Source organism: Cryptomeria japonica, chromosome 2, assembly GCF_030272615.1.
Source record: "Cryptomeria japonica chromosome 2, Sugi_1.0, whole genome shotgun sequence".
Classification (NCBI taxonomy): domain Eukaryota; kingdom Viridiplantae; phylum Streptophyta; class Pinopsida; order Cupressales; family Cupressaceae; genus Cryptomeria; species Cryptomeria japonica.
The window spans coordinates 275,050,641-275,066,101 of NC_081406.1; the positions used below are offsets into that span (position 1 = coordinate 275,050,641).

Genomic DNA, 15,461 nt, shown 5'->3' on the forward strand with positions numbered 1-15,461 from the left:
ATGAGTGAGCGAGGATATGTAGCAGAGCACTTAAATGAATTTAATACAATTACCAGTCAATTGTCTTCAATAAAAATTACCTTTGCAGAAGAGGTTAGGGCTCTCTTGATTTTATATTCTTTGTCAAAAAGTTGTAATAGCTTGGTTATGGCTGTAAGTAACTGTCTCTGGTAAAAATACTTTGGTATTTGATGATATTGTTGGTGTTATCCTAAGCGAGGAAATGCGAAGGAAAAGCATAAGTGAGACTCCAACATCATCAAGTAGTGTTTTGAATGTGGAGAACAGAAGAAGATAAAAGGAAATAGGAAAAGGCCCTGGGAATGAGAAGTCACGAGGGAAATCAAAGAAAGGACGCTCTCAATCTAGAAGAAAGAAAGATTGTTGGTACTGCGGAAAGCCTGGTCATCTAAAGAAAGACTGTTGGTCTCAGAAAAACAAAGAAGGAGACAAAAATGAAAATGACAGTAAGGAAGCTAATATTGCAAGTAATACTTTACAAGATGCTTTAATGTTATGTTTGGATAATGTTAATGATTCCTAGGTAATAGATTCTGGGGCTTCATTTTATGCTACACCCCATAGAAAATATTTTCTAGATTATGTTCAAGGTGATTTTGGACAGGTATATTTGGGTGGTGATGAGCCCTGTCAAATTGTTGGAAAAGGAAAGATAAAGATCAAGTTGCAAAATAGAAATGACTGGTTTCTGCAGGAGGTAAGACATGTTCCTAATTTAAGAAGAAATTTAATTTCAGCAGGGCAACTAGATAGTGAAGGTTGCATAGTTACTTTCTCAGATAGTATCTAGAAGGTCACTAAAGGATCATTAATAGTAGCTAAAGGTGTGAAGGTAGGCACATTATATCTGTGTACTGGTAACACTTACTCTACCTTAGCTGCTACAAATAAAGTTACTGTAGGGGCAGCAACAATAGATGTTGCAAGAATAGATTCGAAAATGTGGCACCATAGGCTTGGGCACATGAGTGAGAAAGGGATGAAAATCCTTCACTCCAAAAATCTATTGTCAGGACTAAAGAAGATTGATTTAGAGTTCTGTGAAAACTGTGTTTATGGCAAACAGAAAAGAGTCAGGTTTCTCGAGGTTGGGAAAGAGAAGAAGAGTGAGAAGTTAGAGCTTGTACATTCAGATGTATGGGGACTGACTCAAGTATCATCTCTTGGTGGCTCTTGTTATTATGTTATTTTTATTGCTGACTCAACCAGAAAAACATGGGTATATTTCCTAAAACAAAAATTAGATGTTTTTGAAACTTTTAAGAAATGGAAAGCTTTGGTTGAGAATGAAACAGGAAAAAAGTTGAAGTGTCTCAGATCAGATAATGGAGGCGAGTATTGCAACAAAGCATTTGAAAATTATTGCTCCTTAAATGGGATTCGAAAGCAGAAGACAGTTCCAAGAACTCCACAGGAAAATGGTGCCAGAGAGAATGAATAGGACTATCATGGAACGTGCGAGGAGCATGAGATTACATGCTAGATTGTCCTTACATTTTTGGGCAGATGTTGTACATACTGCTGTCTATTTGATAAATAGAGGACCTTCAACCCCTTTGGATGGTGGTATTCCAAAGGAGACATGGACTGGTAAAAAGGTAAATTATTTTTTTCTGAAAACCTTTGGTTGTGAAACCTTTGTCCATGTTGATAAAGAAAACAGAACCAAGCTTGATGTTAAATCTCGGAAATGTACCTTCATTGGATATGGGATAGATGAATATGGCTATCAGTTATGGGATTTTGAAAATAAGAAAATAATTAGAAGTAGAGATGTTATATTCAATGAGAAAGTTATGTATAAAGAACAGATGCAGGAAAAGAAGCATGAACGGGACAAACAAGAATATGTGGTGTTGGATGAGATTCCTGAAAATGAAATGTCACAGGTACTTGATGCTCAGCAACAACAGATTGTCCCACAAACTCCTGCAAGTGTTAGACGTTCTACAAGGTCAAGTAGACCCCCTGAAAGATTTTCTCCTTCTTTGTATTCTATTTTATTAACTGATTCTGGTGAACCCGAAGAATATGAAGAAGCAATGCAGGTGGATGCCAAACAATAGTGGGAGCTAGGCATGAAAGAGGAGATGGACTCCTTGATGAAAAATAAGACTTGGGACTTAGTCCCTTTACCTACAGAAAAAAGAGTTTTGCCTAACAAATGGGTTTATAAGCTTAAGGAGGAGGAAGGAGGTCAGAAAAGATATAAGGCCAAACTTGGGGTAAAAGGTTTTGCACAAAAAAAGGGTATAGATTATGATGAAATATTTTCTCCAGTTGTAAAAATGACTTCAATTAGAACTGTACTTAGTCCTGTGGCTGCAGATGATTTACATCTTGAACAATTAGATGTCAAAACAGGTTTTCTCCATGGAGATTTGGAGGAGGAAATTTACATGTTGCAACCACAGGGATATGAGGTCAAAGGTAAGGAGAACTTGGTGTGCAGGTTGAAGAAAAGTTTGTATGGCCTAAAGCAAGCACTCCAACAATGGTATTTAAAATTTGATAGTTTCATGGCTGAACACGGTTATCATAGATGTCATTCTGATCATTGTGTATATTTTAAGAGATTGGATAATGATAGTTATATTATCCTGTTGCTTTATGTTGATGACATGCTTGTTGTTGGGTCTAACATGCAACATATAAATGATCTTAAACAGAAATTAGCCAAGTCATTTCCTATGAAGGATTTGGGTGCAACTAACAAATTCTCGATATGAGGATTACACGGGACAAGAAAAATAGAACCTTGAATTTGTCCCAAAGTGAGTATATAAAGAAGGTGTTGAAAAGATTTAACATGCAGGATGCAAAAGCGGTTTGTACACCTTTGGCTAGTCATTTCAAATTGACTAAGGAGATTTTGGGCACAGAGAGAGGTTAATAAAATATCTAACATCCAGTATTCATCAGTTGTTGGCAGTCTGATGTATGCAATGGTATGCACAAGGCTAGATACTGCACATGCAGTGGAGTTGTGAGCAGGTTTATAAGTAATCCAGGTATGGAACATTGGAATGTTGTGAAATGGATCTTTCGGTATTTGAAAGGAACCACTATGAAGGCATTATGTTTCAAAAGATCTAATGCTGCTCTGAGTGAATTTGTTGACTCTGATCTGGCAAGTGATATTGGTTCACAGAGGAGTACTACAGGGTATATTTTTACTATAGGGGGAACTGCAGTCAGTTGGATTTCTCAGTTGCAAAAGGTTGTTGCACTTTCAACCACTGAAGCTAAGTATGTTGTTGCTACAGAAGCCAGTAAGGAGATGATTTGGTTACAATGTTTTCTGAAGGAATTGGGTCAGACACGAGGATCGCCCATTGTATATTGATAGCCAGAGTGTCATTCATCTTGCGAAGAACTCTACTTTTCATTCAAGGACAAAACACATTCAGCTCAGGTACCACTTCATCCGAACTGTTTTGGAGGAGGGTCAGTTACGGCTTGAGAAGATTCACACAAGTGAGAATCCTGTCGATATGTTCACGAAGGCAGTTCCACAGGAGAAGTTGATTTCTTCATTAGTTTCTGTTGCTCTTCTTGATTGATAATTGTGAAATTTATACTAGTCAAGTCCTAGTGTTTTATCCATCGGATGTTGCATGTACAGTGGTGTCGTATAGTATCAATCTCCAAGTGGGAGATTGTTCAGTGTGGTGCTTGATCAGTCTCCAAGTGGGAGATTGTTGAAATGTGGCCACTGATCAGCAAAGTACTGTAAACTCAGCATGTATCCTTGTCGGGGTCCGGGGCCGAGCAAGGGTTTGGGGGCAGTAGCCCCCGAGGAAAGTGAAGGTTCGAGGGCAGGGGCCCCCGAGAAAAAAAAAATTGGGGTATTTTTTGTTGTTGATGAAAACCGACATTGTAATAAAACCCTAAAAAGGCTAACTTTGTTTTTGCCCTAAAAACGCATGTTATAAGCGACTGGGATGCTTAAGGCATTGTAAGGTTGATGTACTATTTTTGCTGGATAATAAGAAAGATTGGACGGCTCTATATGGTGGACGTAACCTATTCTGGGTGAACCACGTTAAATCTGTGTTATTTGTGTCCTGTTTTATTTCTTTATCTTTTGTATTTAAATTTGCATATGATTGTTAGTTCATATTTGCTTCGGATCTGCTTGAAACCCTAACACACTGTTCAAGCTATGAGCCATGATATACCATTGCAATAATTACAAAATCATGCTAATTACCGATTTTTTTTCCTACACAATAACTTTTGTGGTCTTTAGGAAAAATGTTACTTGCCCCCTCCAAAGTTCCAAGGTCCTCACACATTCTAAAAAAAAATGAGTCGATCTTGCCCCCCTCCACTTCTAAGTGGCATGTCCCTAACTAAACTCTGATTGGTGGATGCATCTCCATTTATTTTATATCAAAAGTGCACCTGTTGTTCATCATATCCTAGCAGGAGGTTTCTTGTCAAATTGCACCTTGCACAAACTAAAATAGCGTAGCAGCTAGACAAACCTTACGTCATATTAGTCACACTTGAAATACAAAAGCCCTGCACCACAGAAGCAATATCACGCCAAACCAACAGCGCCCGAGAGGCAAGGGTTGTGCTCAAGCGAGAGGCTTAGCCTAGGGCGGTTCCTTAATTTTCTTATGATTTTTTATTTTTCCTGTGAAGTTTCTTATCTGTGGATATTGAAGTCCAAAGTTTTGTTGATAATTTGTGTATAGCAGTCATGTAGGTTTCAGTTCTAATTCCTAGACTTCAGAGGCTGCCAATTCGCCTCTCTGTTATGCATATGGAGATACATTCGTTAGGCCTTCTTCTAAAGAACTTCTAAAGAAGAATGTGGTTTATTTGGGGAGATTGCCCCCTAGTTTTAGGGTAACCTGAATATGTTATGACTTTGATATGCAACTGCTTTAATTTTAATATAAATTCCTAAGGATCTGCCGTTTATCTATATTAAAAAAAACACAAATAAATTAACACAAACAAAACAGTAAAATTGGAAATAAATGTGTTAAAGGCAATTTTATTACCTCAAAAAACTTCTTGAGAAGACAAGCCAACCACATTCGGTTAAGGATTTCTTATAGTTTTTTTTTTAATTGGGAAGCGATTGCCTCGAGCTCTCCCATCAACACAACCTCCTTATGCATGAACACAGATTCACTTACCTTGATATGGTCGTATAAGTCGTGCATTCTTAATTAAGATTGTTGAAAGACCCACCTAGCACATACCTTAGTTTGTGATTTTCGTTCCAATTTTTTAATTCCTCACTCTTCTTATTGTGAGTTTTGTCTCATAAAGCATATCACCTAACTGTCACATACTGAGGCAAGCATTAAATCGAGCTTCTCCAACGGTGTAGTGCTCATACATGCTTTGTGGATCCCCCACTTTTGTGACGATCTTCTTGCAATGATCTTTGTTATGCTTTCTTAAACACAAGTTGCACATCCCCAATTGTGTGTTTCATCCCACTTATCTATTACCATTATGACTTCGCAGCACTTGTGTTCCATATATTATCTTGCCTAAGTTTATCTTCATAATAACTTATTCATTGCCAACTGCTTGGCGTACCACGTCATCCTTGTAATGCCTTATTCACTGCCTGCTTGACCTACCAGATCACAAAGCCTTAACGGGGGGACTGCTTTCTACAATAACAAACGTCTTGAAACTTCTATGAACATTTATATAATTTAACAGCAACTAATGTTATCATCCAGAATTTTCTCCACTTTATGGATTGCAGAAAATTAGTGTCTATGCTTAACTAATGCTTTCAACACTTGTTACAGAGTGTTCTCAACCTAAATATCAAGCAGTGATAATCTATGAATGACATACAAACATGTTCATTCTATAGAATTTCGGATTAAGGATATCCTTTCATTATTAGTCTTTTCCACACCTTCTACACAAATATCGTTTGAGAAAATGAACCACCTGAACCATAATAAAGAGCATACCAAAAAAATCCAGTCACAAATAAGGTTGGCAAGTAAGCTGTAGAGCGCCCCAACAGGAAATGGCACATCCTAGGTTCAAGTCCTAGCTAGTCCATGAAAATAGCATCGTAGTAAACCCTACCAAGGGACCCCAAGCACCAAACTGTGGCTGAAGTTGGGGTGTTGGAGAAAATGAGTTGACCTGAACCATAATGAAAACTGGTCAAAAAGATGGCTAGTACCTCAATGGTAGAGGACCCCAGCATACAAATGGGAGGCCTTAGATTCAAGTACTAGCTGGCCCATAAAAAATATGGTATCAGACCCAGGCTAGGAGCCCCAAGCACCGATTGAGGCTTATTGGAGAGATCTTGAAAGAAATGAGAAACATGAGAACTTGATGACATTAAATGGCATAAATACTGTACTCCGCATCAAAAAAGTTGCAAGGATTATCTTCCCCATAAAAGCATAGTTTTAAACATTTTAATTCATAAAATGTGTTATATGTTTACTACACCAAACATAATAAATGTCCACCTTAAAAAATTAAACTGGTGTCCAAATGCAAAGGGAGGAGGTAAACAAAAATTGTCAAAAACAAACAATTATTGCCTTTCATTAAGGTATTTAAACGAATCCTCTCAAACTGAATTTCACAAACAACATCAAGAGTAATTACTAATTAGTGGCATAGCCCCCTGGAATGTAAATTATGCAAAAAGTGGCCTCTAAAAAATCAAATAAAATATGAAAATAGATCACTAAATGAAATATAAGGACCCTGCTGGCTTCTTATGGCATAGGAAACTCATCAATATTCTGTTGCTTCATGAATCATGCATAAAAAACTTCTCAACCTGAACATTTTCTGAATCTCTATAAAATTATACTCACGATAAATGTTTTTAAAAATAGCCGTCAACCAACATTATGCTCTTGGGAATGCACCAGCATATGCAAAGTAGCAAGAACAGTCATCGAAGACGGTATACAAAATTTCCTAAATTATATTAACAGGTATTCCCTCCGATACTCTCTGACAATGACAGGCACACTAGTTGGAGGTACCTGCAAAACAAAGATGATATCAGTTAATTAAATCGCAAACCCTATTAGCATTATCTCTTTTCCATATCACTTGTCCCCTTTCCTCTCAAAACTCAAATGTAAAAGGAAATAAGATGTTAAAAGTATGACTGCAAACGGTGTTAGATATTAAAAAATTGAAAACGGCTGATAATGCTCTTGCATGTAAAATGTTGCAAGGAATTATGTAACAATGTTACAATTATATCCAACAAAAAGAGCTGAGATAGAATATTGTAATATGCAGAAACGCACTTGAATAGGGAAACAAGAATATGAAATAAAAAGCTGCTGCTGGTCAACAAAATGTAGAGAAACTTTTATAAATGCAATGTCCCCTTTCTAGAATAGGATTTAATAATAAATGACTCTAAAATTGACAAATAGGAGGGCTCTAAAAAATTCCGTTTACTTTCACAAGGTCTCTGTAGCACAATGGACCGTCGGCATTCTGGGGAACCCTCGACTTCTGGCAGGGCTCCCCCTCGGCAAGAACAGCCATGGCAAACAGTGAAAAGCAGGCGGACACAGATGATGGAGAGGAGAGAAAACTGGAGCAGTAATGAAATTCGCCCAAATTCCAGATTATGGGTGACACCGATAACTTCATGGACTCCCCCGTTCGTGTCTGGTGCAAACAGAACAGAGCTTGGTCACAGAAATTCGAATCATTCACAATATTGGCATGGGTCGCGCCCATTCCAGAACCGTTTTCAGCCACTCAACCATGCCGAGGGTTTTCTAAAACCAGCCAGAGGCCGGGGTTTTCAAAATGAGGTCAGATTCAAAAACAGTATGAACAATTGCAAGCAGAAAACTAATGCAAATTATCAAACAAGACTCCCCAAGAACCTTCGTGCACCTAGGGCAGCATCGAATCAAACATCTCAGAATCCTAGAATCAAAGCAGACGCACCCATCGTGATCACAGAGAAAATTCACTCAAAGACTCCGAAATTACTGTTCCAGACACAGCATTTTCACCAGATGGAGCGGCAGCGCAATCCCAGCTCTGTGATTGCAGAATGGTGGGAAGACAATTTCACCGACCAGGTAGACCAGGTAGGTATCACTCGACTCCCAAATGATTTTATTAATTTAGAATGCTATAAGGAATCTCTTAAAGAGGAACTGCTTCATGGAGACTTTGTTTTTCATAAAGGATTCAACTTTAAATTTATAGATTGGCACCCGAAATTTGATGCCAAAATGTATAAGACGGATAGGATATCAAGATGGGTAATTCTTAGGAATGTTCCAGTAGAATTTATGCATGCACAGATATTCTTTGAGATTGGAGATAGATTGGGTGGGTTTTTAGGGTTAGAAGAGGACTGGTTAAACACCACAGATGTCAAAATCTTAATAGATATGGATGCCAAAGCTATGAACCTAAGCCCGATCAGTTTTGAAACTTCGGATGATAAATATTCCCTGTTGCCAGAATTTTACTCGGGGCCAATTTCAGAAAATATTATGCCTCGAACAAGGAGGAGAATTCAATCAAAAGAGACACAGCAGGTACCACGGAAGGAATACCAACAAAAAGGGAACAAAATAAACAAATCTCTTAGTCACCCCGTGGAGAAGTCTTATTCCCAGAAACAGAACAATGCAGAGAAAGCGCAAACATGCTCTTTGGATGAACACATACAAAGAGAATATGATGATGTCATCAATAAGGTAGTAGGGAAAATTGCAGAGGAGATAGTGGAGGATGCAGAGGTAGAAAACAAAGAGCTGAATGCACAGTTGGGAGGAAACCAGATTACAACCACCAATGACGAGGCTGAACAGGGTACAGTTTCCCCTGAACGGGATGATCAAGAGAAGATTGGTTTGAATCAGGTAGAAGTTGTTAAAGATACTCCCATGGACATGGATGACACAAGCCCGGTGATTTTTAAGTGAGCGAAGAAGAAGAAAGAGGATACATTATTAAGGAGTTAACCAGAATGCAGGAGGAAGAGGGCAGAATGGAACTAGCAGACAACCATGATTCCATAAATGAAGGAGGCATATTACAGGAGGCAGGTAATAAGAAGACTCCTGATTCTGGCAAAACATCTGCAAGTAGAAGAGGAAGGAAGTCTTTTTTAGACAAACTGAAGATGGATGGGGAAGCAGAAGGACAAGAGAAGATAACAACCATGTTAGGACTGGGGAAGGAGAACCTGCCCCCAAAAGAACAATAAAGATTCTTACTTGGAATGTTAGGGGAATGGGGGCTCCTAACAAACAGCGCATCATCAAGCGCAGTCTTTTAAAATACCAAATGCACTTAATCCTGCTTCAAGAAACAAAACTAACTCAGGATGAGATGGCCAAATTTGGCAAAAAACTTCCCCAATGGCAGATAGAGGCAGTAGACGCAGAGGGCGCCTCTGGTGGTTTGGCAGTACTATGGCGAATAAGAGAATTAAATTTTACATGTTTGGCCAAAATGCGCCATTGGATTGCGGGGTCAGTAAGAGTACCTCAACATAACTTAGAATTCGGCATGGTGAATGTCTATGGGCCAATCCCAACAGACAAGAAGAAACATGTTTGGCTGGAAATAAAACACTTCCTCGAGGGACAAGGAAACAAAAAATTTATTCTTGGAGGGGATTTCAATACGATTCTTCAGCAGACTGAAAAACGTGGTGGGGTGAGGGTGATGAGACAACCCCAAAAAGATTTCAGGGAGTGGGTGAATAGCAATAACCTGCTTGAGATCCAAACAGAGGAAGGTACCTACACTTGGAACAATAGGAGACTTGGTTTCTGCAATATTGCAGAAAAGCTAGACAGATTTTTCTTCAAAGGGGATTTGTCTTCCTTTCCTTCAGAAATGAAAGCCTTAATTCTGCCTTGGTCAGGCTCGGACCATTACCTGGTTATGCTAGAAATCATGGGGGAATCCAAAATTATCAAGAGCCCTTTCAAATTTGAGCTTATGTGGATGAAACATGAGGATTTCTATTCTAATATTCAGGATTGGTGGTTTGAGGAACCCCCCACAGGGTCCAGAATGTTCTGCCTGGTGTCCAAACTCAAGATGATCAAAAAGAGATTACTGAAATGGAACAAGGATAAGTTCAAGAACATCTTTGAAGAAAAGTAAAGGATAGAAAGAGAATTGGAACTGGTTAACCAGGATGTTATGGCTAGAGGAAAGTATCAGGACACTTACTTAGAAGAAAAGAAATTGCTTTGCGAGTATGAAGACATATTGGCTGAAGAAGAAATCTTCTAGAAACAAAAATTAAGGGAGACTTGGCTAGAGGCAGGATACAAAAATACCAAGTTCTTCCATTATAGTGTAAAATGAGGAGAGATGCCAATAGAATCACATACATATCACAAGGAAATGGTCAGGTTTTAGAAAATCAGAAGCAGATCGCAGAGGATGCAGTGACATACTTTAGGAACATCCTAAATAATTGGGAAGCTTCGGACCTATCCAATACCACGGAACTATTAAAAAACATTCCCAAGTTAATAAGCAGAGACGACAACATGATGCTCAACGCCAAAATCACGAAGAGTGAAGTAGAACAGGCATTAGCACAATTCCAAGCAGACAAGACTCCAGGTCTAGACGGTTTTCTAGCTGGATTCTACCAAAAATGCTGGCACATCATAGGGGATGAGGTGTCAAAGGCTATTGAGTCTGCACAAAATGCAAGGAGATTTTCAAAAGAGTAAACAATACATTCATAGGTCTTCTACCAAAGAAAGAGAATCCTACAAAATGGGAAGAATTCAGGCCCATATCCTTATGTAATATGATCTACAAATTGATGGCCAAAGTGATGGCCGATAGACTCAAAAAATTGCTCCCAAACATAATCTCAGAAGAGCAAACAGGTTTTGTGCCAAATAGGTCAGGGGGCTGAGACAAGGGGACCCATTATCTCCTTTTCTATTCATAATAATGTCTGAAGCTTTAGGAAGATCTCTAGTGGCAGCCAGGGGGAGAGGGAGATTATCAGGCATTCAAATTTCTAATGGTGTTGAGCCAAGCACACACCAGCAGTTTGCAGATGACACAATGCTCATGGGAAGAGGAAAGGTTTTAGAGGCCCGTGAATTCAAACGGATACTAACCCAATATGGGATGGCCTCAAGGGAGGAGGTCAATGCAGGGAAATCTGAAGTCTTATTTTTCAAGCACCTACTTAGGAATGCCCATTCAGAAGGGGCTTAGATCCGAAAAACTATGGGATCCCTTGAATGAGAAACTTCAGAAACGCTTGTCTTCTTGGAAGGGTAAATGGTTACCAGGGGCGGTGGGATTAACAATGATAAAATCTGTCCTAACAACTATGCCCATCTACCACATGTCATGTAATCCCCTTTCAAAAGGTGCCCACAAGAAACTAACTCAAACAATTAGAAATTTCTACTGGCAAGGGGCAGAAGATAAAAAGAAATTAGCACTAATAGCATGGGAGAAGATCAGTAGAGAGAAACAAGATGGAGGCACTGGAATTCGCAATCTGCTTTGGCAAAATAAGGCTCTAGGAGCCAAGCTGGTCTGGAGAGCTTACACTTTCCCGGAGGCTAAATGGGCTAGAATACTTCAATGTAAATATCTGGACAAGAATAATTTGGAGTCAATATTCAGGACCAGGGATCCGCCAAAAGGATCAAGGATATGGAACTTATGATTGATTGCAGAAGGCACATTATCAAATATTTGTCTTGGAACATATTTGACGGCAGATCAGCTCTATTCTGGGAAGATTCATGGGGAGGACAACCACCTATCGAGAAACTTATGGACACCAGCGCCTTCAAGGATCAGTTAGCTCAAAAGTGGGGTAGATTTGTCAGTGACTATGTAGTTATGGATCCAAATCTTCCTATTGGCTGGAGATGGAAAGATATGAGCAGTGTTCTGGAACAAGAAAAATGGCATGAGTTGATCCAGATATTACAAAAGAGACGGATAATTTTCAGATCAGGATCAGATAAATTAATATGGTTAAGATCAAAGGATGGTCAATACAACTGCAGGGATGGTTTCAGAACAATTTACAATGAATCGAGAGTAAACACAGACTGCATCCCAATCAGACTTTGTTGGGATAAATTTTGTCTTCCCAAAGCTGGAGTTCTTGCATGGGCTGCAATGCAGGAGAATGTTCTGACAGCGGAACAATTTAAAAAGAGGGGTTTTGAAGGTCCAACGATGTGCATGCTATGCAGGCAAGATGAAGAAACAAATGCACATTTGTTCATGACATGCAACTATACACAATGCTGTTGGAAGTGGCTTATGGGTCAGCTGGGATGGTCAAGTGCACTACTCCCCAATCTATTGGATTGGCTCAGAAGCTGGCAAATCATCAAAAAGAAAAGCTTGTTCCACAACCTTTCGATTTGCAGCCCTGCAATAGTAATTTGGGAGGTGTGGAAGGAAAGAAATCGAAGAATTTTCAAAGAGTTCGGGATGCAGGTAGAAAGTCTGATAGCGAAAATTGAGGCATCCATCACAGAGGTAGCCAATAACAAGAACACAAAATTCCTCAACATAACAAAACATTCTCCAAATGGGACAACCTTAGTAGGAAAAAATGGATTGGCTTAAAAATTCCTTCATTCTTTGGAAAAGAAGGGAATGACAAGTTAGCAACAAGAAGGGCATGTAAATGGTCTCCCCCTAAATCAGGATGGTTCAAACTCAACTTTGACATGGCATTGAGGGGAAATCCTGGGGGCAAGCCAGAGCGGGATGTATCATACACAAAGACAATGGGGACTGGATCGGTTCAAAATCAATCTATCTAGGGCATTGCTCTAATAACACTGCGGAACTATTTGGACTCATAGAAGGACTAGACCTATGCACAACATTAAGAGAGTGGAAATCGAAGGGGATTCTGCAATAATAATTAACGCTTTAAGAACGAAGAACATGCCAAGCTTGGAATTGAAATGTCTCTTGTACAGAGCCATCTCCTTGTTAGATAACTTAGATGACTACATGATCAATCACATATACAGAGAGGCCAACACATTGGCTGACAAACTAGCAAATGATGGGGCTGATGGAATTAATAAGATTGTGTCCACTCATCCTTTGGTAGGCCCTGATAACACATGAGTTCAGGACACCCTGTTGGGACTAAAAGCTCAGATTCTTGAACACAAGGCCCTTGACGCTACAAGGCGATCATCGAATTCCTGAGATGCAATGTTGGTCACCACAAGCGGAGGCGAGGTCGATATAACAGGTTAGGCACATGCTTGGGTTGGCACAGTCTTTTCCGTAGCAAGCACTGATAGACACTAATGCCTTTGATCGACAATTCTGGTCAATGTCGTTAAAACTTCACCCAAGGGAACAAGGTCGCCTGTGATCTGTCATAGAACTTAGTCTGGTTATGGGTTGGTGGTCTTTATATTTATATTATATATAGAACGGAGTACAGTCCTATTTCAATCTAGGGGATGGAAATACATGTATATAATTTAGATATCTACTTGGGTTCTGCGTTCCACGTTCTACATAAGCATTATGTTATAATATATGTAATTTACCCAGGGGTTTCATAGATGCTCAATTAGGTATGAATTATACAAAAATGATAAGATTTAGGTAACATCAAGAAAAGACGTTATTCTCTTTTAACAGTTAATGCAGGTTTCAACAAGGAGATTTAGCAGACAGGTAATATTCTGGCTTTAGCTGTTTAGTTCATCTGTTGTAGCTTTATACTTGGATTTCATAATGGAATACGCGTGTTTTATGGTGACTTTCTGGTTTTGATGATCAGATCTCATAGCATCAAATTATTATTGGGAGAGACTATAAGGACTGATTTCTCATAAGTTCTTTCTAGGATATATCTTTTTGGAATCTGAATTAGGGTTATTGATATCAGTTTTTGAGTAACATTAGGAAGAAAGCTATATTCTTTGTCAAAGTTTTGCAGGAATAAACGAGGTGTTATGCAAAGGCAAAGGTAACTTCATAATCTACAGCACTCGGGTAATATCAGCCATTATTAGCCACATGCCTTCGTACCAAGATAAAGTGGTTAGGACTTTGTTTATGGTTATTTGGGGATTAATTATGAGCATGGTGACTAGTCTGGCAGGTCACAGGGTAATGTAGACATCTACATCAAATATGGCACAGAACTCGAATGAGGCTGGGAAGTGGGTGAGTTTGGGAATGCAACCAGGAACTGAGAAGATTTTGGCAATTCACTGATGTAATACAAGCACATCTATGCTTGGCAATGCAATAGGTTGAATAAATTTGTATGATTATGAAATAGGATGAAAATTATGTATGTAATGATAGCATGAATGTACAGGCCATATATATGGCGTCCAAACAATATCTATTGTTGGACTACTTAGAAATAAGAGTCTCGAGCGTGACCGGAGGTTTTCTTGACTCTATTCTTTCCTACCGGTGCCCGCACTGAACGGAGTTATATTCTGATTTGCAATTAATAAAATAAATTTAGCTACGGCTCATTACTTAGCAAAAAAAAAAATTAACAAATAAATAAATAAATATAATATAGTTAAAAGTTAATTAAGTTTAATGAAAGGTCAAGAGGCATGCAATGAAGAGTTGTGACTCCCTCATGTTAAGTTCTTTCAAAATTATGTGATCAAAATAGAAGAGATGGAGATATGATCTGAAAGTTGTATTTTATCTGCTATAGCGTGTTTTAAAGATGCACCACACTTATCAATTTCGGTGTGTACATCCTCCTCAATGTAAGCATGCTATATAAGTGGATGAGGGGTTACGTAGTGAAGAGATATGTCTTCCCACGTGGGAAGACACATCTCTTCCCTATGTACCTCTCACCACAGTATATAAACTAGTCACCGTTTACTTACCCGATCGGAAGAAGTGTGACTTGTTTGAGAATCGCTTTACCACCCGATACCATGAATGGTGTAACCGTTGGTCAAACACGATAAGTTAACTTTGGTTTTATTTATCATTAGTTAACGTTAACATATTAGTATATGTAATCAAATTAATATATATATATATATATATATATATATATCGAAAGCATGAAATAGTACGACCGACGTTACAAAATTAACACTCCCTCTTAACTAGGGAGGACACATTTCATGTTAGAGAAAACATCACAATTCATCCATTGATTGTGAAGAGAGGAGATATCACACCATAGTGATATTTAGAGATATGGTTCAACAATGAATATCAAGTCTCATGATACTCACCATAACTCATAGTTATCAAGTAAGGTATGTGCACTGGCATCAAGTCACATGATGCCTACCATACTGATAATGATTTCATGGCATGTCCACAAATATTATGTTCATAATATTCACCATGAAGATCTCTATCATAATTTTGGTTTATTTAATGATATCAACCAACAGATATCTACCATAATGTCTCAGAGATATATATAC

At 38.6% G+C, this 15,461-nt stretch overlaps 1 protein-coding gene across 1 annotated transcript in view; it reads right to left on the reverse strand.

Annotated features, from left to right (window-relative positions):
- Window positions 1-6,729: 6,729 nt before the first annotated feature.
- LOC131030489 (uncharacterized) overlaps window positions 6,730-15,461 on the reverse strand; it is a 103,448-nt gene continuing 94,716 nt past the window's right edge. Inside the window, exon 7 of the mRNA XM_057961327.2 lies at window positions 6,730-7,031. Within this exon, the coding sequence (XP_057817310.1) occupies window positions 6,969-7,031 (63 nt within the window). The 3' untranslated portion in view covers window positions 6,730-6,968. The remainder of the gene's footprint in view (window positions 7,032-15,461) is intronic.